Here is a 24,869-nt window from a genome sequence, read left to right as displayed (position 1 = left end):
ATCTACATCTACATTCATACTCTGCAAGCCACCTGACGGTGTGTGGCGGAGGGTACCCTGAGTACCTCTATCGGTTCTCCCTTCTATTCCAGTCTTGTATTGTTCGTGGAAAGAGGGACTGTCGGTATGCTTCTGTGTGGGCTCTAATCTCTCTGATTTTATCCTCATGGTCTCTTCGCGAGATATACGTAGGAGGGACCAATATACTGCTTGACTCTTCGGTGAAGGTATGTTCTCGAAACTTTAACAAAAGCCTGTACCGAGCTACTGAGCGTCTCTCCTGCAGAGTCTTCCACTGGAGTTTATCTATCATCTCCGTAACGCTTTCGCGATTACTAAATAATCCTGTAACGAAGAGCGCTGCTCTCCGTTGGATCTTCTCTATCTCTTCTATCAACCCTATCTGGTGCGGATCCCACACTGCTGAGCAGTATTCAGGCAGTGGGCGAACAAGCATACTGTAACCTACTTCCTTTGTTTTCGGATTGCATTTCCTTAGGATTCTTCCAATGAATCTCAGTCTGGCATCTGCTTTACCGACAGTCAACTTTATATGATCATTCCATTTTAAATCACTCCTAATGCCTAGTCCCAGATAATTTATGGAATTAACTGCTTCCAGTTGCTGACCTGCTATTTTGTAGCTAAATGGTAAGGGATCTATCTTTCTATGTATTCGCAGCACATTACACTTGTCTACATTGAGATTCAATTGCCATTCCCTGCACCACGCATCAATTCGCTGCAGATCCTCCTGCATTTCAGTACAATTTCCCATTGTTACAATCTCTCGATACACCACAGCATCATCTGCAAAAAGCCTCAGTGAACTTCCGATGTCATCCACAAGGTCATTTATGTATATTGTGAATAGCAACGGTCCTACGACACTCCCCTGCGACACACCTGAAATCACTCTTACTTCGGAAGACTTCTCTCCATTGAGAATGACATGCTGCGTTCTGTTATCTAGGAACTCTTCAATCCAATCACACAATTGGTCTGATAGTCCATATGCTCTTACTTTGTTCATTAAACGACTGTGGGGAACTGTATCGAACGCCTTGCGGAAGTCAAGAAACACGGCATCTACCTGTGAACCCGTGTCTATGGCCCTCTTGAGTCTCGTGTACGAATTGCCCGAGCTGGGTTTCACACGATCGTATTTTTCGAAACCCATGCTGATTCGTACAGAGTAGATTTCTAGTCTCCAGAAAAGTCATTATACTCGAACATAATACGTGTTCCAAAATTCTACAACTGATCGACGTTAGAGATATAGGTCTATAGTTCTGCACATCTGTTCGACGTCCCTTCTTGAAAACGGGGATGACCTGTGCCCTTTTCCAATCCTTTGGAACGCTACGCTCTTCTAGAGACCTACGGTACACCGCTGCAAGAAGGGGGGCAATTTCCTTCGCGTACTCTGTGTAAAATCGAACTGGTATCCCATCAGGTCCAGCGGCCTTTCCTCTTTTGAGCGATTTTAATTGTTTCTCTATCCCTCTGTCATCTATTTCATTATCTACCATTTTGTCATCTGTGCAACAATCTAGAGAAGAAACTACAGTGCAGTCTTCCTCTGTGAAACAGCTTTGGTAAAAGACATTTAGTATTTCGGCCTTTAGTCTGTCATCCTCTGTTTCAGTATCATTTTGGTCACAGAGTGTCTGGACATTTTGTTTTGATCCACCTACCGCTTTGATATAAAACCAAAATTTCTTAGGATTTTCTGCCAAGTCAGTACATAGAACTTTACTTTCGAATTCATTGAATGCCTCTCACATAGCCCTCCTCACACTACATTTCGCTTCGCGTAATTTTTGTTTGTCTGCAAGGCTTTGGCTGTGTGTATGTTTGCTGTGAAGTTCCCTTTGCTTCCGCAGCAGTTTTCTAACTCGGTTGTTGTACCATGGTGGCTCTTTTCCATCTCTTATGATCTTGCTTGGCACATACTCATCTAACGCATATTGTACAATGGTTTTGAACTTAGTCCACTGATCCTCAACACTATCTGTACTTGAGACAAAACTTTTGTGTTGAGCTGTCAGGTACTCTGTAATCTGCTTTTTGTCACTTTTGCTAAACAGAAAAATCTTCCTACCTTTTTTATTATTTCTATTTATGGCTGAAATCATCGATGCAGTAACCACTTTATGATCGCTGATTCTCTGTTCTGGGTTAACTGTTTCAAATAGTTCGGGTGTGTTTGTCACCAGAAGGTCTAATATGTTATCGCCACGAGTCGGTTCTCTGTTTAACTCTTCAAGGTAGTTTTCAGATAAAGCACTTTAAAAAATTTCACTGGATTCTTTGTCCCTGCCACCCGTTATGAACGTTTGAGTCTCCCAGTCTATATCCGGCAAATTAAAATCTCCACCCAGAACTATAACATGGTGGGGAAATCTACACAAAATATTTTCCAAATTATCCTTCAGTCACAATAGCTTTGCTATAAACATGCCTCCCCCTTCACTGTCCAGCCTGTCTCTGTGGTATACATTCCAATCTGAGTTTAGGATTTCATTACATTGTTAACACATTCTGAACCTCACCTCGGAAATACTTCAATTAGTTGTGGAACATGCTGTTTCTTGATTTCAACATGTTGCAGAAAACAGTGGACAACATAGTGAACATGTTTTGCGCCAGTCACACATAAATTAATGATCCGATCTGATTTTGATTGATGCTTTTTATGCCGGTTTTGGCCTCAGGACAGTTAAAAACCAATGAGATTTATGATTTTTATGCAGTTTTTGGTCTCAGGATGATTAAAAACCGATTTTTCCCATCCAATGTGATATGACCTTCCCGTGGTATAACTAACACTATCTCACCTGTACACCCATGCACACTGAGTAGTGCAGTTTGTTTAATGCCGAACATACAACTTAGGCGTTGTTGTATGATTCATTTGTCACTTGTAGTCAACCACTATTAAATTATGATGCTTACAGTGCCATGTATTGCTGCATTTTGTAACTATTTATTTTTCTTCTGTCGTACGTTTTCCCCCTTCTCCGATAATATTCCGTTGCAATTTGACGCCATTCTGATCAGTGGTGTTATTTGTACAGCAGTTTGAAAGTTTAACTTTAATTGTAATCACCCTGTACGTGGTCATGGGTAGCTGCCTTGCAGGAACCCAGGCAAATATTTTTAGATTAATGGGAAAGTAAATTTTTCTGTGAATAAATCCAATGGGCAGATAATGTCATTTATCATTGTCATGATGTTGATGATACACTCATTCTATTTCTTGGAAATCATGACAAAATTTAACTAATTTCACCAACAAATTAATAAAATGCATAACAGCATCAAATTTACCATTGGATATGAAACAGGCAAGAACACAAACTTCTTAGATATAAAAATAGCTAACGATAATGGTGACCATAAATTTGCAACATGTTGTAAACCACCAACAAATGACTATAATTCATCATGTGACCCACCAGCACATAAAACAGCACAACAGCTATGATTCTAATATACTCCATGTACAGAAAGAAAACCAGGGCCAAATGTGCAACAAAAATGAAGAAATTACTGTAGCAAAAGTAGAAAGAAAAAAGAAAGAAAAAATTGTGATGCCTCCATGTATGGGAAATATTTCTCAAAAAATAAGTAAAACCTTCTGTACTACTTATGTTGAAATTAGCATCTGCGCAGAGAATAAACAAGGAATGAAGATAACGGACAAAACTCAAAAACATGACCAATCAAAATTATGCAAAGACCACTCAAAAGTATGTAAAATTAAGTGCAGTGACTGTGATGTATTCCAAATGGGATAAACAGGATGAAAATTTACAACATACAAAGAACATATAACCAAAATCATAAACAACATCTCCACTTTTAGTATACATCTACGAGAAAAACTACACTCTGCAGTAGACATAGTGCTTACGTCTACTGCAGAGTGTTCCAGTCTTCATAGAGCAGAAAAAGAAAGCTACATGAGCATCTTGGCAAAAATTCCAAATAACACCTAAAACAAACAAACAGAATTCAGAAATAATAAATATATTAAGAACTTAGACAAAATTCTTATTGGTGACAAATAATTCAGAACAAAAGACAATCCTGTATTTTACATACAATATAAATTGATTTTTATTAAAGATGTAAATTTAATAGCAAACTATATTTTTGACACACGAATGGTTAATGTAACAACTATGCACAAGTATCACAAAATAAAAGATCATATTTGAAAAATAATATTTAAGATCTTATTACCTAAGTAAGAACTTGCAATACAACCATATGTACATAGATGTATGAGCTAACAATAGCTTGAGTGTATCTAGGTACTCTTTGAGAGTGAGTCAGTACTCAAAACCAGTAAAAAAAACCTGAGCTCTGGTGCTCCTTTATGATATATAAATGTATACTACATTTCATACAGTTTTTTGAGGATGTAAAACAGCATACACAAAAAAGTATTCAAAATAAATTTTCTTGGCATAGCACTGACAAACAAAAATGGTAAGATAGTGTTTCAGTTTGTGCAGGAAACATACAGACACAATATTATGCTTCACATTGACATACATCTGCTGCTTTAAAAAGCGTCTTTCCTGGACTTTTCCATGTGTTAAAGACTTCATGAATGTGCAACCATGTTACTGCTGCATATTTTATCAGGTAATCTTCCAGTCGTTTCTTATCTCTCTGAATCCAGAAAAGAACTTCCTCATCCATCTATCACGCATTCCTTTAACTACATGTCTTTCCAGCCACTTCATTCTTATAACGGTCCAAATTACGTCTTCTGCTCTGAGTGAGACGGTGCAAGAGTTAGACACTGGACTCGTATTTGGGGGAAATCCTCATACAGCCGGGGCGGCCACCATTTTTGGCAGATGTGCCAAATTTTTGAAAGGGAATTTCCTCGCAGGCTGCATTACCAGTTTTTGTTGTATGAACCAAAACAACTAAGAAATATTAATTTACTTTTTAAAGAAAATAAAACAAATCTGAGGAAAGAACATTTATTATAAAATTTAATGAAATAAATTGTTAGTGGGATGTCTGGCTTTGACTGACTAAACTGAGCAAGCCAGTGTTGATTGCTACATGCAAGCAATTTTTCAGATGAACATCAGTAATTCGTGTTCTCATTTGTGATTTGGTGTAATTCATCCAACTAAAAAGCTATTAACACTCATAAGCGTTTCCAAATAATCAAATTATTTTTAAAGCATGTTTGTAAAATGCTGACTATTTCTAATTGTCCAAATATGTTTTATAGAACTCTTCCAAAGCAACTTGATAAAATTTCTCTTTTAACCGTGCATCACATCATATCGCATTTCGAGCATTTGCAAAAGCCTCTGTGAACTCATTTCTATGGAGAATGGCATAGAAAGTATAGAAAAATAGCAGACGATGTTTCGTAAAATTTTGAAATCAGTGTTTGAATTCATGTTTTAAATCAGATATCAAAGAAGCATATTTAACCACTGCCGGCTGTTTGACATACGATTGCTTTGACAGTGTAGGAAAATGGGTGAAGATTTTTGTTTGTAATTGTTGTTCCCGAAACCCAAGTTTCATTTTGAATGTGAAAATAAAATCATCCAGGACATTATTCGGTTGATCTTACCTTGGTGTTGAGCATTAACATCATTTAGGTGGCTAGTTATATCGAACAAGAACGCAAGTCGGAAAGCCATTCTTTATCTTCGAACTCTAGGAGCCTCATTGACTTGCTTTCAAAGAGGATTGTATTTCTTGCTTCAAATCCAACACTCATTTCTACATTTTTGCACTGGTTAGCCATCTTACTTCTGTATAATATGAAATGTTATCATGCTCTGCATCTGAGCACCATGTATTTTTAGCCCCAATAGGTTCTTAAGTTTTAACAAAAAGTTACCTAATGTCGATATAACTGCTTCCAACAATTCTCTTTGCTTCATCGTATCCTCAAGTGGATACAATTCTGCTAATTCTTCTGTTTTATTAAAACAGGCATCAACACCTCTGACATAAATCACCACTTGGGCAGTATCTGCCATATCTGTGCATTCATCAAAAGCTAGAGAATAAGGTATAAACTCAGATGCACCATTTTTTAAATTATCTCAGTTTTGTCTTCCAATGTCGTCCACACTTCTAGCATCAGTAATAGTTTGACGAGGCAGGCGTATTTCTTATAAATACTTTTTCTTTCCTGGAGACACAATTTCAGCGAGTATTCCTTAACCATTTTGCCTTCTGAATATGGCTTTGATTTCTTTTCCAGTATTAGAGCTACTGCATAACTCACTTTTACATAGCAAGTTGACTCTGAATTCACCCTTGTAAGTATCTGCTGTTGAGTAGAAAGTTTCTTGTTTAAGTCATTTACCTGGTCTTGTCAAAATTGTCTTACCAAATGTAACTGCATGTTTAGTCTCATAATGCCATTGGATATTATATTCTTTTGGAACTGAGACACATTCATTACATGTCAGACGTATGGGTTTTGTTTTATATTCCTCAAAAAAATAGTTAGCAGTACACTTGTCTTGAAAAGTTCTCAACTCTCTGCAATTTTCCTTTTCTTAGGTCCTATTTGTTTATTAGTTGACATCATATGAAGTTTACTTCTTGAACTGAAACAGACATTTTTTTACCGTAAGTCTGAAACTGACAAAGAGACAACACAGGAATCAGAGTTTGGTAATTTTTTTATGTGTATGGTACCTGACATTCAGAATCAAATATCAATTACCTAAAGTAGTTCGATGAAACTCTCAGAAATTCCTACAAAATCTTCTTTAAAGTTACCTGAAGTTGTTTATCACTATAAAGCAAGTGGACAGTTTTGATGGGCTTTGTGGCTCTGTAGTAGGATGCCCAACTGCCACATGGGTGGCCTTCGATTCCCAGTTGTGTTAAATACTTAAAGATAGATTTGTGTTCCACAGGCATTTATATGAAGTGTAGGGTACATAACAATGGAAAAAAATTAATTTGAAACGTTTTTCTTTTTTTGAAACAAATTTATTTATAAAGGATTGGTGATTGGGGATTTATATCTACAATGAAAACTGGATTTTTGTGTTTGATTTGTAATTATAAATAAAAAGACATGTATTTTTCATAAAAATGAAAATTAAATATGTGCTAATTAACATATATTTATATGACGTAGTTATTCGAACTGAACGGAAAAAACTAAAGTAGTAATTACTGCAACTAGGCTCAGACCAGCAATGCACAATTACCTCTCGAGCACTACTCTTTTTCATTTTTTCCCAATCTTTATGTATTTCACGCTTCACAGAAGTGGTTGTAGAGCATGCAACTATGTTTGAAAATATAAATCAACTATGTACATACGCTAATCCTGGCCCTCCACATGGAAGGCTGTCATTCTACCACAGAGCCACACTGCTTGTCGAGTTATCGGTCTTTCATTTGAGTATCATCCGCACTTGGGAAACTTCATAGTCTTCTCTCTTGAGATTTTTGAGAGTAATATTCAACTGCTGTAGGAGGCAATTGATATTTTAGTTCTGAACATCATGTATTGTAAATATAAAAAGTTACATATGCTTCACTAAACTTAGCAGTCTTACTTTAAAATTTCGACCCCCATTTCAATTTCTTTTTTATGATTGTTTCTTAAAGCTATTATACATTTCAAGTCGATAACATTATTATTAGTTGCTGTAAGTAAGAGAGAAAGGCAAGTGGCTGAAGTTGCGCTAGATGGTCCCTTTTCTACCTTCGTAAGGCGGAATCCTCAAAAGTCATCAATAAAAATGGATTTTACAATTATTTATTTATTTTATACTACTAGAATAAAAAGAAGGTACTGAGGCAGAAACCATTGCTAATGTCGATTGGTGTACCTGCTCACCATAATTGAAAGCATAAAATAAATGCTAGCATACTAAAATTAAAGGCGAGCATTGCAAATTATCTATAAAAATATGAAAGCTGGCTTTATGTACGTGAAGTGATGGTAGGTCTATTGCGATCAAATATGCACCAAGTATACACATGAAGGGCTATCTTTATGGCCAGTAGTATTGCGAGTTAGCAGTAAAATTAAATATGGAATGTATTGACTACTTCTGGCACTTGTTTCACCTGCACTGTGCAAGAAACGTATCCAGTTGTGCAGTCCGTACTGCTCTGAACTTTTTTGGAGGTATCACGTGAAATAGAAGTAAATTTTTCTTTCACAGGAAACAGCTCCACGGACCAAAAATTTAGGCCACATTTGACCTGCGGGCTGCTGGTTTGCTACCCCTGCTCATGTGGCATCCCCAAATCACTTGAATCATTTGAATGTCAGCACATTTCCTATGAAAGGGCATGATCAATTTCGTTGCCTGTCTTTCCACAATCCAACTATGTGGTTTTCTTCGTACCTTCATTAGATTTTCACACTTCAATTGGCATTACATGCACAAAGTCATTATTCTCTTCATTAACTATCTGTTTTCTTACCTGTTTCATACACTGTGAAAACATATAAGAAAAGGTGGGATGCTTCTATAATTTTCTTTCTGTTTTTAGTGTGTGATCTGCCATATTTCCTGATGAATTGTGGTGTCTACCCAGAATGAATAGCTCTTCTCATTTCTTCATACTGTTATACTTTTCTGTTGTTTCTCATACATTGTTTTCATTATTTTCCTCACATCCTCTAAAAGATATGCAAATGTAGTTTTGTTACATACTGTTAGTAACAAAACATACATTTGGCTAAAATTGCCAGAGTTACTTGGTGCTACAAGTGAGCATAAATGTACATACTACGAGAGCGTGCTGAAAAGTAATGCCTCAAAATTTTTTATGTGAGAGCCCTTGAAGTTTTTAAATAAAACAAATGTCATTAACATTCTACATCTTTATTCTTCATGCTATGTATTTATTGTTCAGCATAGTCACCCTGCTGATGAACACATTTTTCCCAACGAGAGACCAAGTTTCTTAATATCATCACTGTAGAATGTTTGACTTTAATTAGGGAGCCACAACCTCACCTTTGCTTGCACCACTTTATCACCATCAAAGTGAAGCCCTTAAAGATGTCCTTTAAGTTTTGGAAACAGATTACAATTGGATGGGGGCCAAGTCAGGACTGTGTGGAGGATTATGATGATGACAGTGAACCCAAGACTTCGGATTATTGCAGATATCACAGCACTTGGGTGTGTGGTCTGGCATTATCTTGCTGAAGGAGGGGATGCTCCATGTGTAAATAAACTCTCCCAATCCGAAACTTGATTATACGAGGGTTGCCCAGTAAATAATGCCCCATATTTTTTTTCTCCGAAATAAAAAATATTAGAAATGTGACACTTTAGGTGCGAGTTATTTGAAGTTTCCCGCGTGTGTACGCAAAGTTTCAATTTCCTCCGACAGAGAGCGGTGGTGTAGGAATGTTCTAAAATGGCGTCTGCAGGTGACATCCGTCATAAACAACGTGCAGTGATTGAATTTCTCGTAGCAGAGGAAGAAACCGTGGGCAATATTCATAAACGCTTGTGCAAAGTCTACGGAACATCTGCAGTCGATAGGAGTACTGTTGGTCGCTGGGCACAGAGGGTGAAAGCATCAGAGGGCGGTGCTGCGGAGCTCCGAGATTTGCCGCGGTCGGGAAGGCCTCCCACGGCTGTCACGCCTGACATGTTGCAGCGGGCTGATGTTCTCATTCGACGGGATCGACGCATTACGACTCAACAATTGGCACTGGAGTTGTCAGTAAGCAAAGGAAGTGTGGATGTGATTATCAATCAGCTTGGATACTCAAAAGTGTGTGCAAGATGGGTTCCTCGGTGTCTTACTGTCGATCACAAATCCCAAAGAAAAGACATTTCTTTCGATTTGTTGCGACGCTTTCACGTTGACGGGGAGGCCTTTTTGTCACGGATTGTGACAGGTGATGAAACTTGGGTGCATCATTTTGAGCCCGAAACAAAAAGACAATCGATGGAATGGCGTCATGCTTATTCTCCACAGAAGAAAAAATTCAAAACAGTTCCTTCAGCCGGAAAAGTCATGATGACTGTGTTTTGGGATTGCGAGGGCGTAATTCTCATTGATGTGATGCCAAAAGGCAGTACCATTAATTCAGAGGCTTATGTCAAAACATTAGACAAACTTAAGCAGCGCTTCCGGCGCCTTGGGCGTCATGTTAACCCACAGGATGTTTTGATTCAGCATGATAACGCTCGTCCTCACACAAGTTTGAGGACTTGTGAACACATCGCGAAACTGGGTTGGATAGTGTTACCCCATCCACCCTACAGCCCCGATTTGGCTCCTTCAGACTTTCACTTGTTTGGGCCAATGAAGAATTTCATTCGTGGAAGACGTTTTGCCGATGACAAAGAAGTGATTCACGAAGTGACAACCTGGCACCGTAGGCAGAGTACAGATTTTTACCGGCAGGGAATACACGCTCTTGTGTCTCGCTGGAAAAAGGCTGTCGAACTTGAAGGAGAGTATGTGGAAAAATAAAGCAAGTAGACAAAACATCAGTCTTTCACATATGTAAATTTGATTGTTGTGGAATAAATACTTCTGGAGAAAAAAAATATGGGGCATTATTTACTGGGCAACCCTCGTAGCATGGTGTTTCTTGTGCACAGACATAGTTATGTTACATGCTACAATTTGGAGCCCTCTAGCGGCAGAGGGTTGCAAACATGTAGACATGAAGAATAAAGATGTAGAATGTTAATAACATTTGTTTTATGTACAAAGCTTCAAGAGTTTTCACATAAAAAATGCAGAGCGAAGGCATTGCTTTTCAGGATGCCCTCATACAAATTCCAGACTAGTGAGGATACATCTTAATAAAAATAAGCAATTAAGTAAAATACAAATTGTATTTCTTTTTAGTTGAACAAGACCATAGTCTCAAAATATTAAGATATAGATTCCTGTCATGCTAGTGGAATGGAAGAAGTGCCTGTTTGTGCATGTTCATGGACGATGAGATAATTAATGTCTAACGTATTTCGGAAGTAATAAGAATGCCAGTGCAATAGTAAGAAAATTCAGACTTCCACAGTTGTCAATATCCATTGTTAAATTTCATAAACTGTTTGATAACTGTTGTATCCCAACCTCCCCCCCCCCCCCTCCTCCCCTCCCCCCAAGGGTTGTATTCAGTATCGCTGTGGGCTTGTAATTAATATACGGCACTCAGGTCTGGAAAAAGAATCCGTATTGGTTTATTTACCGATGGGAATTATGTGGCGAGGATTACCAGGGGAACAGGAAAAGATAACTCTTAATTGCTCCAGACTCATCTTGGAGGTAAACGCAAAATTCAAAGCTAAAGGAAATAAGCCATTCAGCATCTTCTCTAGATGGTGGGCCGAAATGGAAGAGAGAGTTTTTTTAGTTACAGCTCTGAGAGCCCTCTACCTCGCAGGTCGGGTCTTCCTGCAATGTGATTTGATTGGCAAGGCGGCTTTGGTGGTGGTGATGATTCACCCTGAACTGACTTGAACTGGTTGATTGCTGTCACATCAGCTGAAAGGTATCAGACAAGAATGGTGGCCTCTGTAAATTTTGAATAATAAAAATTACTCACATTTGAAGTGTGATGGGCACCTTGTACATCTTCACCCCTGTCCGTGAAAGAGTTCGCTACACGTAACTCAGACAATCTCTATGAGCCTTATAGCCGGTAACAATATTTGGTTTTCATTTATCAATTCAGTAGAACAGATAACATTTTTGATACAGTGGTCGTATATAAAATTATGTACTTTGTATAAGAGAGATACAGGTCTCAGCCGCAATTGGGCATAGAATTAAATTCAGTGGCAACAAGAGAAAATTTGTGCCGGAGTGGGACTCGAACCCAGAATTCTCGCTTTATGCTAGTAATCACCTTGACCGCTTCAGCTATCTGGACACACTTCCCCTGCAGCCCAAATTCTTAACTTTTCACACACACACACACACACACACACACACACACACACACACACACACACACACACACAATCTACCATCTATTGTCCTCATTGCATGCCCCTTTAACTGATTCCTGTAGGAGTTCAGACATGGTGTGCAACCACACTGAGGTTATCATTACTATCAAGGTGTCTGTTCTGTCAGATACGTCCAACAGAAGACTACACATACAATAATATAGCCTTTGTTTTAATGACTGCCACCCGAGCTCACTTAATCATATCCACAACACTCTCCCCCCTATTTAGTGATAAACGAGCTACCCTTCTTTGATCGTTTTCAACATCCTCCATCAATCCTTGTCAAACATCACTACCTTTTTTGGTTCCCTCCACAGTCATTCGGACATCCCATTGAAAGCTTCCCCAGCAGAATTCAAGCCGACACAAAGGTGAAGTGTGATCACACCTTAAACTAATGTCCTCTAATAGGTGTCTGGACACTTAACAAATACTAGTGAACTGCCCCACAGTAACCATAGTGGTTCACTATCAGCATTCACATGCACCATAGTGAACCTTTGGATACTTAGGCTTCCATATTTTCTGTATGCTTGCTTATCTGCGGCTGTTGGCAGGAAATGAAATGAATGAGGGCATGCTGACAAGTAATGCTTCTGCATTTTTTATGTGAAAACTCGTAAAGCTTGTTAATTAAAACAAATGTTATTTAACATTCTAAATCTTTATTCTTCATGTCAACATACTTATTTCTCAACGTACTCACCGTGGTGATGAACACATTTTCCCCAGTGAGACACGAGTTTGTTGATTTTGACACTGTAGAATGTTTGACATTGTTGCTGGAGCCACAATCTCACCTCTGATTGCACAGTTTCATCACTGTTAAAGTGAAGTCTTCAAGATGAAAACAGATGAAAATTGAATGGGGCCAAGTTGGGGCTGTATGGAGGATGATCTATGACAGTGAACTCAAGGCGTCGGATTGTTACAGATGTTGCAGCACTCGTGTGTGTGGTCTGGCATTGTCATGCTGAAGGAGAGGGTTCTCCATGTGTGAATGAACACTTCGAATTAAAACTCAATTACAGCACATTGTTTCCCATGCATGGTCATAGTTGTTACACGCTACAATTCGGAGTCCTCTTGCAGCAGGGGGTTGCATATATGTAGACATGGAGAATAAAGATGTAGAATGTTAATAACGTTAGTTTTATTTATAAAAAAAAACTAGGCATTACTTTTCAGCATGCCCTTGTACATAGGTTATGTTTGCAACTGGGTGTTTGCTTTTTAAATCATCAGTGATGTAATCTTGTGCCATTCATATGATTTTTGTTTAGAGTATAAGTCACTTGAGACACATTCTGCAGCTTCTTGCATCCTTTGACATAACAATAACAAGATAATTTTGTGTGCAACATAGTGTCTGATATATAGCGCCTAACGAAAAAAAGTGAAGCACACAGACGACATTGTCGGATGTCAACATACAGTTGCACCCCATTAGGGTATGTGTAAATGATTTGAGTTGCAATTCTCTAAGGCAGGTAGAGTGACCATCAGAGTGGATTAGTGTTCAGTGTTTTACCAGGAATGGTAGAGAAAATAAAGGGTCTGAAGAGTAGCAGATATTGAATGGTATCGTAAGGAGACATTCCGGTCTTGGAAATTCAATTCGGGATGACACTTCGCAGGTTAGTAGTATACCTCAAGGGCGTCGACTCATTGAAGTCTTTAAAGTGCACTATCCAGAAAATTCCGAGAAAAAGGGCTGTAAAGTTTTAAGCATAGCTCATACACACCTAATATACGGTCAGAAGTAGCATTCCAGCATACAGGTGAAATAGCTCAGTCAGTAGCGTGATAGAATGTCATGCGGCCGATCTGGGTTCGATTCTAGTTGCAGGCCCAATTTTATTTTGTTTTCAGAATTATCTTACAAATTATAGCAACTTTTAAATAAAGTTAATGACCTAAAGTATTATTAGTTAGATCATAAATAATTTTAGTTTGTTTATGAAATGGCTGTGACGGCTACTCAAAAAGGGAATTACACTCATCAATATTTTCTTTGTAAAAAATTGAATAATTTCAGATGTGTTTCAGTGGAGGTAAATTAATTACCACTGTCACAAAATTCTTGGCAGAATTTCAATTATATAAAATTTTTTACAATAATGTGTTCATTTGTCAATTTCATATTTTATGTGCAAGTACCAGAATGATAATTGTCGTAAAAACATTGAAAACATAAGGTCTTTGCCATCTTGCACAATTATGAAGGATGATTGTTTACAGGAACAATGTTCTTTTAAAATAAAAGATCTGCGGAAAAACATACTTCAATTACATTCCTAAGAACTTCTCTTTCATCAGAAAGCCTGGAAGCAAACCAGGCATATCAGATCATTTCCTTAAAAATTGGCAGTGAGAGCTGATGCTGGACTGTTGATTAAATTTTTATACAGTCTTCACGAGAGTTTGTGTGTCTCTTATTTTCTATATGATAAGCACAATTTTGTATACGCTTTATCAGATTTTTTTCTTGTCTATGAAAATAGACATCAGTGGTTGAACAAGTGCAGTACATATCAGAGGAACCACTTTAATTGTACATGTTGGTGATTTCTCATCATTCTGAAAGACTATGTTGTATAATTCAGGCTTTGCTTGTTCACCCTAAAAGTGAATAGCTAACAGAAACCGTTCTTGACCCACATAAGAATTCAAACACTGGGTGAGAAAGTCAGTGTACGGTTCTGTTGTTAGATTGCCAGATTTGGAAGACATATTACAACATTTTTATAATTTTTTGGACCAGTGTTACTGGTTGCCTCTTGTGAATACACACACAGTTGAGGTAGAATGTTTTCAGATAGAGTGAGAGCATATAGAACAGTGTATGTATGTGCCACTTAATTAATGTCGTGTCATTTGATGAAAATAATTTCGCTTTCTTTGACAGCCCGAGTCCTGTTGTACACCGACTGATACTGACATCCTGCATAGAAAAAACAACCAAAATCGAAGTATTTTATCAGAGAATTGTAAAAATAGAGATCAAAATGAATTTTTAAATATGCTGCAATAAATACATGCCTGGTCAGTTTTGATAATAAAACCTTTTTGGAAATTTGGTATCAATCTTAACATCTGGTTTCAAAAAGTGTCTGCAGCAAGTAAGATGTCTTCGATCATCGCTTTTTTTCCTTGAAACAAATCTTCTCTCTCTTTGCTGACAAATCGTACTTATTTTTGAATCTATGGACCCACTTGTCAGAAGTTTTAAATTCAAAATCTGTAAACTGTAGTGCTGCTGCTAAAGCGCACTGTTGTAAATTTTGTATAAACACTTGCCAGTAATTCTCGTGGGCTTCAACAAAATTATGATACATCCGAGAACTGATTGCTTCATACTTATCAAATTGATAGCCTCCTTTTTTTGTTTCTTATTCCCATTGGGATAAATGTTCCTTCTTTCTTAACCAGCTGCATCCTTTTTTTTAGTTACCACCTGTGGTGAGCCTTTGCAATAAGAACAATGTTAATTTCATGCTCCAAAGAAAGACAGTCTACTTCTCTTGCCTTCTTTTCTTCTGGTTGATATTCATCCAATAAGATGTGGTATTCATACTTTTCAAATGGTTCACCTTCACAATTTTCATTTTCGTGAGCAAGTTTATCAGCAGTAGCAAGCATTTTTTCAGACAATATTTCCATAGTAGGTCTGTAAATTTCTTCACCTATCAACAGGGATTCATGAGAAATTGTCGTTCAAGATTCCAGTGCAATCAAATTATTTGAAGCACGCAAGCTTTTATAATAAATAACCACATCTTTTAACATCATCTTCAACACTTCACTGTATAATGAATCTGCAGCTTCTGATACTTTTGCCGTGTCTTCATTGACAGACATTTTTAATTCACAATATTGTAAAAATTCTGATAATATTTCACAGTACATAATCCTGCAGTGTCTGTGAAACTCAGGAAAGAACTGGCACTGTAGCAGGTAAGGCCCATTGCGCAATTAGTTCTGTGCAGGCCATAACACTTCCTGACCATCTGCTTGTTTGTATGTACAATAGGGCAACTGCACTTTTCTACAAAGACACCAGTTCCTCGAATTTACAGCGAATATTTATAACCTTTCCACAGCTTATAATATCGCCTAATTTTGTAATAACGTTGTAATGATAGTAATTGACACTTTAATTTACCTCCATTAAAAACGCATTTGAAATTATTTAACTTTGTAAAAAGAAAGTATTGACAAGTGTAATTCAAAATTTAAATAGCCTGTGGCAGCCATTTCATAAACAAAGTGAAAGTATTGATGATTTAATTGATAATACCTTAGGTCATTAACTTTATTTAAAAGTTGTTATAATTTTTTAAACGATTAAAAAAACAAAATAAAATTGAGCTTGCAGGTAGGATTGAACACGGATCGGCTATATGACATTCTAGCACCCCACTGACTAAGCTGTTTAGCTTGTATGCTGGAATACTACTTACAACCATATATGAGTTGCATATGAGCTACGCTTAAAACATTAGAGCCTTTTTTCTGGATAGTGCGCTTCAAGACTTCTGTGAGTGGACACCTTTGGGGCATTCTACTAACCTACAAAGTCCCATCCTGAACTGAATTTCTGAGATCAGAAGGTCCCCATGTCAGTGAAGGACAGGGAGTTGCTGCAGACTTGGGTGAGACAGTGTTAGCAGCACCTTGACGGAGTTTGAAAGGGGCCTCATCGTAGGTCTCCATTTGGCCAGCTTGTTGCGTCATGCAATATCCATACCTGTTGACCATTTGCACGTAACAGTGGTTTGATATTGGACTACATGGGAATGTGAGGCAGATATTCTCGTCAAGATTCCGGTCGACCACGTCTGACCACTGTGAGGGAAGATCACCGTATTGTGCACCAAACATATTGTAACCCTTTCACATCTGCAACTACTTCTGATTGCAAGTAATAGACTCCCTGCAACATTCTGTGTCACCCTGCAGCACTGGTCAGATACTAGCAGCAGTCAGACTAGGTAATTGCCATCCCATGTGTGGGTTGCCATTAACACAACACAGATGTCTACCTTTGGAGTGGTGCCATATCCAGAAAGAGTAGACCACTGATGAATGGTGTCACGTTTTGTTCAGCGATGTCCCATTCTTCCAAAGTTTGGAGTCATGGCAGTGTTACTCTTGGTGTCGCGACATGAGGAGCCATCGGATATGATTTCAGGTTATGGCTGGTAGAGACTGAGTGAACTTGGACAACAGAAGGGTAAATCATGGACATGTTGCATCCTCACCATGTGTTACCTCTGCCCCCAATAAAACATAAATGGGGCAAACTCGGACATCAATTTCGTCCCAGTGGCAGTACCCAGGATATAAAGGATGAGTTGCAACAGCTGTGGACCAGCTTGCTGCAGGAGAGAATACAACAGCTTTATGACACCTTTCACAACTGAATCGGTGCATGTATAAATGCCACAGGGGGTACATCATCATACTGATGAGTGTGCTCTTACTGCAAAATTCTATGCAAATTTGATTTCATTTTTTTTTTATTTTTTTATTTTTATTTCATTTTGTAATTGTTGTGGTAACATCACAATCGATCTGAACCCGTGAAGTTTCATGTCATTTTCTCCTCCATTTCTGGGTGCTTGACATTTTTTGTCAGGCTGCAAGCTCTCCAGATCTGCCTCTAGTAGGACATGAATGAGAGCAGCTGTGGCGTCAACTTTGTCTCAGTGCCTGTATCCTGTATGTAAATGCTCCTTGTGCTGAATTATTGTTTTGAGCTTGTTCATTAATGTATGGAGTATTACTTAGTTACATCAGTGCATATTTTTTTCCAATCTTTATTGTTAGTAGTAAGGATAATTGGCCATTAAGATTGTGTGTTGCAATTCCATCTTTATTTTGTTTCAGCCCAACTGCTATTCTCGGGTGGTGGACATACTGGGGAAGAAACATATTTTAATATTTGCACTTCGTAGGATTCCACAAGGAGAAGAACTGACATATGATTACAAATTTCCTTTTGAGGATGTAAAAATACCATGTACCTGTGGTTCACGAAAGTGCCGCAAATATCTAAACTGAAATTCTCGTTTTGTGTATATGTAGATATGTGTGTGTGTGTGTGTGTGTGTGTGTGTGTTTTTGCTCTCGCGCTCACCCGTGCATCAATATGAGCGTGTGGCTTGAAGACGAGAACAAATCTCATAACAATTTTTCATGTGCAAGGTGTTTGTAAAAGTGGTGACCAAATATACTCTTGTGATAAAAATTATTGTAAAAGTGTAGTTCTTAAAGTATTCTATTTTAAAATATGAACTTTCAAGTGTGTTGTTGGAGGAAATTTTTGGAATATTTTTGAGCTGTGAAATGTGATAGATATCCAATGTGACATTCATTTTCAGTTCTTTGTTTAATTTTCCTACTTTTTTTTTTAAGTAACTGTATTCTGATATATAATTTTGTATGTTCTGTGTTAATTGAAATGGTGTAATTTCTTCAGTATGTGATACTTGTGTAGGTCTGAGTTCCAGTACATGTGGGTATGAACATAAGTTTTATTGCCCAGGCTGAAAACTTTGCATGAACAGGGCAAATTATGGCAGACCTCTCCATATTTTTATTTTGCTAATGCATTTTCCTGTTAGTCTGTGAGTCATCATATGTGATTGAATAAAAGAAGGGACACTGAAAATGGCAAATTGAGGAATTAACCAATTTTCATGTGACTGGTGACAGAGTAATTTTGAACTAAGTAGTCTTGATATGGTACCAAAGATTTCATGTTGTCTTCAGTCCTGCTCTTAGTAATATGTTATGGTGATAATTGTACATTCAGCCAGGATGCATATTACTGTAATTGTATATGTGTGAGTCATGTAAACAGCAAAATTTGTTTTCTAAATAATTCTAAGTTTTGATTGCTTTGTTTTTAAAACAACTGTTTAATTTTGAGAGACTCAAGCCTTTCTGGCAATGGCTGGGTGGCTACATGAGGGCTAATAGCATATTTGAAATAATTGTCTGTGTTGGAATTTGACAAAAAAATTCATTGTAGACACTGTGTCTCCCCTCTTTGCAATGTGCCTAAATGGAAAGTGAGCCACGAGTATTAGTCAGAAATAGTAATTTAAACTGTGAGTTACTGACACATCAGTATTTTGAGGAACAGGATCTGCAGCAGTTGCATATTAATGTATGTTGACTTCACTATAATTTTATCAGAATATATTGCCATCTTTACTCATATTTTTAATTAATGGGACATCTTGACTGATTGTAGATGAAAAATGCTAATGCAGCTTGTGTGATTTATTTCATAGTAAGTTATTAATTTTAAGCACATGTGCTGTATCTGTAACTGGCTGAACAGCTGCCTTAAAACCATTTATCAGACACTAAATAAATTCTTAAATTCTGTGCTGTGATATTCCGCAGTCCTTTACATATGGTAATGATTGTGTAGCTTTAGTTTACCTTAAAAATAGGAAAGACATACACCTTCTTGATATTATGTTGCGTCTGCTTTGGCAGAAGTGGTACCATAGTGGAAGAATAGCATGCTAACTCTAATGTGAGAGCAACTACCAGTCCATTTTGCAAATGTGACTGGTGCCTGTAATCACTTAGAATGATATCCCTGCACTGGTTGTGTGTAGGATGCCTGTATCTGGGAAGCATGACTGCATCTTGCTTTGAGATACCTGAATTGTGGAATGTGGGTGACATTTGGATTCTCGTGAAATTAAAGCTTGCATAACACATGGCTTTTGTAACACTACACATTGCATTCGCAGTATTGTATATAACAGCTGACAGAAAAGTTTAAGTGTGTTTATTGTCAGTGTTACTTAAATACATCTACTTGATTTCGATGTCACAGGACCAGCTAACTATAAATAGATACTGAAATAGAATGGAATGTTCTGGTAAGCATTGAAAAATGTCCCCATTTCTTGTATCATTGCAGAACAGTAAACACCCCAGCAGCTTCACATTCAATCTTTCGTGTTCAGGTGATAAAGAAGTATATGAAGTATTTGAGCTCAATGTTAGTAATTCACAAGTGTACTATATGCAGCAGATGAAAGAGAGAGAGAGAGAGAGAGAGAGAGAGAGAGAGAGAGAGAGAGAGAGTGTGTGTGTGTGTGTGTGTGTGTGTGTGTGTGTGTGTACATTTAGCGACTGTAAGAATGCTTAAGGGAATGTCAGCAACGTGAGGATTTTTTTATACATAAATTAATCACGAAGTTGCAGCATGTTGACTTTATTGGGTAAATCCTCCATAAAAGCTTCACTAGTCTATTGGTGGAAGCAACCATGCCCTGAAGTGAAGTTGTTTATGGTCATAATATTTTAACTTTGCCAAAAGTATTGATTAATACACTGGTTGTGTAAATTTTAGTGTGTCTTAGATTATTTTCACTTGAGTTATGTAAAAATGATACAAAGCAGTTTGTTCAAAATGGAATACATGAATGAAAGAGTTGCGTCTATACTGGTAGGGCATGAAATTGCTGAATCTAGAGACCTGCTGACTGTACCAATCACTGAAAGGGATATGAACTAAACAAATTTGTTCCCCTTTCTTATGGCACACTGTCCAGACTTACTTATTTACATAATTGAAAGTAAATTCCTGTAATGAGTCTTCTTATTGACATTTACTGTATGGAGCATGGATATATAAAACAATTACATATAAGACTACATACAGCCTTACCCATTCAGGTAATCTAAGTTCCATTTGTGGTATGTAATGGAATGCTGTAATATGGGATATGGTTTATCCACTAAATTAGCTATAAATAGGAAGTGAATATTTGAAAGATGGGAATGTAGGTTATTGGCAATTTTACATTTTCTAGAAAAAAGGTGTGTGTGTGGGGGGGGGGGGGGGCGGGGGGGGGGGGGGGTTTACAGCATTGGTTTCCTGCACAACTGGGTGCCCCAACTGATGTACATGCAGATAACAGATGTTGGTCATTATGCCACATATTATTTATGTTTCCATGCTGTAGAACAGTTACACACAAGTGTACAAAAGCTATTGTGTCTCACCCATGTATCTTGTGCTGCATTGTATGAATGTGAAAACATTTACTCTGATTGCAAAACTCCATCAAATATAGTCGGAGACACAGTGATCAGACACAAGGAACTGAATCCATAAACGACCAGTTGTGTGTTCACTTTGAGAGAGTATCTGTATTAGAAACTTAACAGTAGCCTAGTCTTGAGAAATAAGACGAAAGAGTACTTCCAAGCAAATTTAATTTGCAGTGGAAATGTTGAGGAACAATAATTATTATGTGAATATCATTATTTAATTTGTTCATTTGTATTTTGTTGCAAAAATCGTCTGCTTATAGGGTATAATTCTGGTACTATCCACTGTCTGATAATAGAAAGTTGGCAGTTAAAATTTGATTGTTTTCTGCAAGGTAAAGTACTGGTTCCGATTCTGATGAATCATTATCAAAACGTACTTTTCTGCAAGAGTGATTAAATAGGGGTGATGTAAGTCAGTCTACTTACCACTACAGTTCTTGAACTTTACAGTAATTAAATCATACTGAAATAAGACCTAGCATGATGTTGTAAAGAATCTTCCCTCTTAGACAAACAGTCATTAATTCATTACCCATAATTCATTTGTATATTCTCCAAGATCGTATGGAATGTGTCAGCTTCATTGCATGAAGAACCAATAGGAATAGCTGACAATATCAAAATGTTCATGACGAACTTAAATATGTGCTCCTAATTATGGCAAGAAGAAGTTACAAAAATGTGCGCTAGAAATATCAAGTATTACTGTTTCTCTGGTAAAAGAATATTAATACAAATATGAAGGTCAGTGTGGATGATACGGAGAAACCATTGAAATATGCAGGCAAAGCAGTTGGTGCATTACATGTCACTATCTGAATTAAATATACCCTCTTTTTTAAAATAATAATAAAAAACAGGTTTTTAAAAAATATTTATTAACATTTCAAACATCAGGGATTGATTGCCAGATTAGAAAAGTATTTTGGTATTATTATATATTTTGCTAATAAATATGTCTCTTTTATATTGTTTCTGGCCTCACTACAAACTTTTTAAAAACCAGTTTAAATTTAATGTTCATTGTCTTATAATTCATGTGATAAAACGCGCGCCCCCCCCCTCCACACACACACACACACACACACACACACACACACACACACACACACACCTACCTTTGTTTAAATTATTTGTTTATTATTTATACCTGATTTAAGTCTTAGAAGAACTTTTAGTAAGTCATTATTTCATATCATGTTGGCGAACTGTATACATATGGTTCTAATGTTCCCTATTTTCCGCTAATTAAATATTGTTAACCTATAAACTCACAACCTTCAAATTTCGCTTCTGGTTTGTTTAATTTTGTAAATATTGGCAAACACAGTAGTGAATATCATTTGTCGCTGCATACTTTTAATAAGCAATGTATTTTACTGTAACATTGGACCAAATGAGAGTCTGTGTACTTCTTGTCAGGATCCCTTGGCAAGGGCTTCTTTATGAAAAAGAGATTTCTGTTCTATTAAGCTTTTTATTGGTGCAGTTGAGTGCATGAAAGTGGGTTCATCCTTGAATGAGCGTCTGCATTTATTATGAAATGTTCTTAATTGAAAGCTATTGAAATTTATTACTGGGAAGCAGGAGCCTATCATTTTCTCAATAGAGGAGAAGAGAATGAGTGTCAAATATGTGTAATTTCTTTATTGACTGCTGAATGTAGTGGTGTATATCAAAAATACCTGTAACGCTTTCAAAAAAGGCTTTGAACATGTTGTAGTCAAAAACTGACCACCAGATTGTATGGGCTCTTCTGCATTTTAATAGTTCAGTATCATATGGTGGAATAAGATTTGTCTCTTAATCCTTGGATATTTCCTCAAATGGCACACTTCAAAAGCCATATTATCAATGCAGAATTTAAGAGGTCCTCCCCTTCCTCTTTCCAAACATCACAGCAAGTTGGGTGCCAGTTTTACAAATACCCTGTATTAAAAAATTGTGTAAATAAATTGTCTGTTATATTCAGACTGTTATTGTATGTTATGTTTTTTTAAAAAATAAATGTTAATTGCAATATTTTTTTATTTCTGTAATTGACTAGAAGGAGTAAATAAGTGCACATGAAATAAATTTGAGGGGTGCTCTAAATTACCTAACTCGAATTAGCTCTATACTTCACAGTATGTGGAAATTTCTCAGCATTGCATTTTTCCAATTGCTATCTGGAATTGTAGTGTAATTAATACTGTCATAAGAGTAGGTAATTTAGTTTTGCCCCAATTCTCATTACTTTTTTGTATTCCAAAATAAATCCTAAATTGTCATTACCTTCCAGCTGTTAAGACAGCTTCAGAAAAATTGAATGCAAATACTTCATAATTTTGAATCTTTTTGTGTGAAAATTGTGACACACTTGTTAAACTAGGCAACACTAAAAGCATAATGTACACAAGTGGAGAATGAGGAGTTGAATACATGTGAATAGAATCATCATATCTGCAGGTTGCATTAAAGGCACTGAGTCAAGTAATAGACCGTGCAGTTAGCAGATACTGGCAATTATGTCCATATCAACTGTATTTGACTTGCTGAATGGGTTATCTGTTGTCCTGAACACTGTAATGAATTAATAAAAGTTCTTGACATGGCAGAACAGTGTCAACTGGGACAGTTTGTGAAATCAACTAAGTTTCAGCGAGATTGTAATTAGGGCTTGCAGGAGGTAGGTAGGAGTTTCCAAAGAATTGCCAAACACATTGAACATTTCTTGTTTGCTTTTTATCAGTGCTGTTGCCATTGATTCAAGGAAATTGTATATGCTCATCATCTTGGTTGCAGGCAGAGCAGATACAGTTCCACACCAGGCCCGCACCCATCGGTGATCACAGTGACCACAGCACAAATTGTTAATGTTGCGGACAGTGTGTCAGCTAGGCCCATTGGAAGTGTTTGCTGGTAGATAATTTTAAAGAAGCTAATGGTTAGACTTAAAATGAAATCTGAGAAATAAATTTTATGAAGTTGTGTTCGGTTACAAGATTGAGACAATACTAATATATGTGTTTTCTGTGCTCCTCTTTCATTTTTCTCAAAGGTCTTCTTCAATCAGCAGACATCCTTCATTGAGAATGTCTGAATTGTGATAGGTGGCCTTTGGACCAGTCTCCATTACCCACTGTATCTGTTCGAAAAACTGTGACAACAAAAGGAAGTGATGTACCACATATTTGCCAGAAAATGGTATTACATCACCGTGCAGAAAGGTTTCAAAGATTTAGTTGACAAGGAAAGAGCTAAGAATGACAACAGTCAACAGACTATTTGTATGAGATTCATTGTTCTGTGCATCAAGAAGTGCATTGTGTTAAATATGTAGGCATGGAACACTTGATGGAATTGGTGGTGTGAGTAAATTTTCTGAAGCTGCATGTATTATTACATCATTAGTTGCATCAGTTTTTGATGAAACTGAACAGTGAGTATGGATATGGTTTATATTACTGCAAAAGTACTTCAGTTAAGTCAAAGGACATGCCTAGAATGAGTTTTCGATTGAAGACTTGCTATTGTTGAATTTCTGAAGGAAAAAGGAAAGCAAAAACGAAAACTAGAAGATCCAGAATGGGTTGCAGAGCTTCCATTTTATTACAGTTGACTGTATACTCCCCTCAGTAAGACATAGCAACTTGAGAAACAGCTTGTTTCTGATTTCATGGCGAATGTAGATGCATTTAAAAAGAAAATCACATCGTGGAAGGGACAACTTTTGACAAAGAGCACCATACATCTCCCAAGGCTCACTGGCATTAAAGATAATGTGAATTTTGAAAAACCTACTATGGTGGTGAAAGAATT

General features: G+C 37.1%; 1 protein-coding gene across 1 annotated transcript in view; it reads left to right on the top strand.

The window, feature by feature from the left end:
* LOC124771271 overlaps positions 1 to 20,825 on the top strand; it is a 42,118-nt gene extending 21,293 nt beyond the window's left edge. The window contains exon 4 of the mRNA XM_047249300.1: positions 17,868 to 20,825. Within this exon, the coding sequence (XP_047105256.1) occupies positions 17,868 to 18,041 (174 nt within the window). The 3' untranslated portion in view covers positions 18,042 to 20,825. The remainder of the gene's footprint in view (positions 1 to 17,867) is intronic.
* Positions 20,826 to 24,869: the final 4,044 nt, after the last annotated feature.

Source organism: Schistocerca piceifrons, unplaced genomic scaffold (genome assembly GCF_021461385.2).
Source record: "Schistocerca piceifrons isolate TAMUIC-IGC-003096 unplaced genomic scaffold, iqSchPice1.1 HiC_scaffold_904, whole genome shotgun sequence".
NCBI classification, from domain to species: Eukaryota; Metazoa; Arthropoda; class Insecta; order Orthoptera; family Acrididae; genus Schistocerca; species Schistocerca piceifrons.
This window is presented reverse-complemented; position numbering and strand designations above follow the sequence as displayed.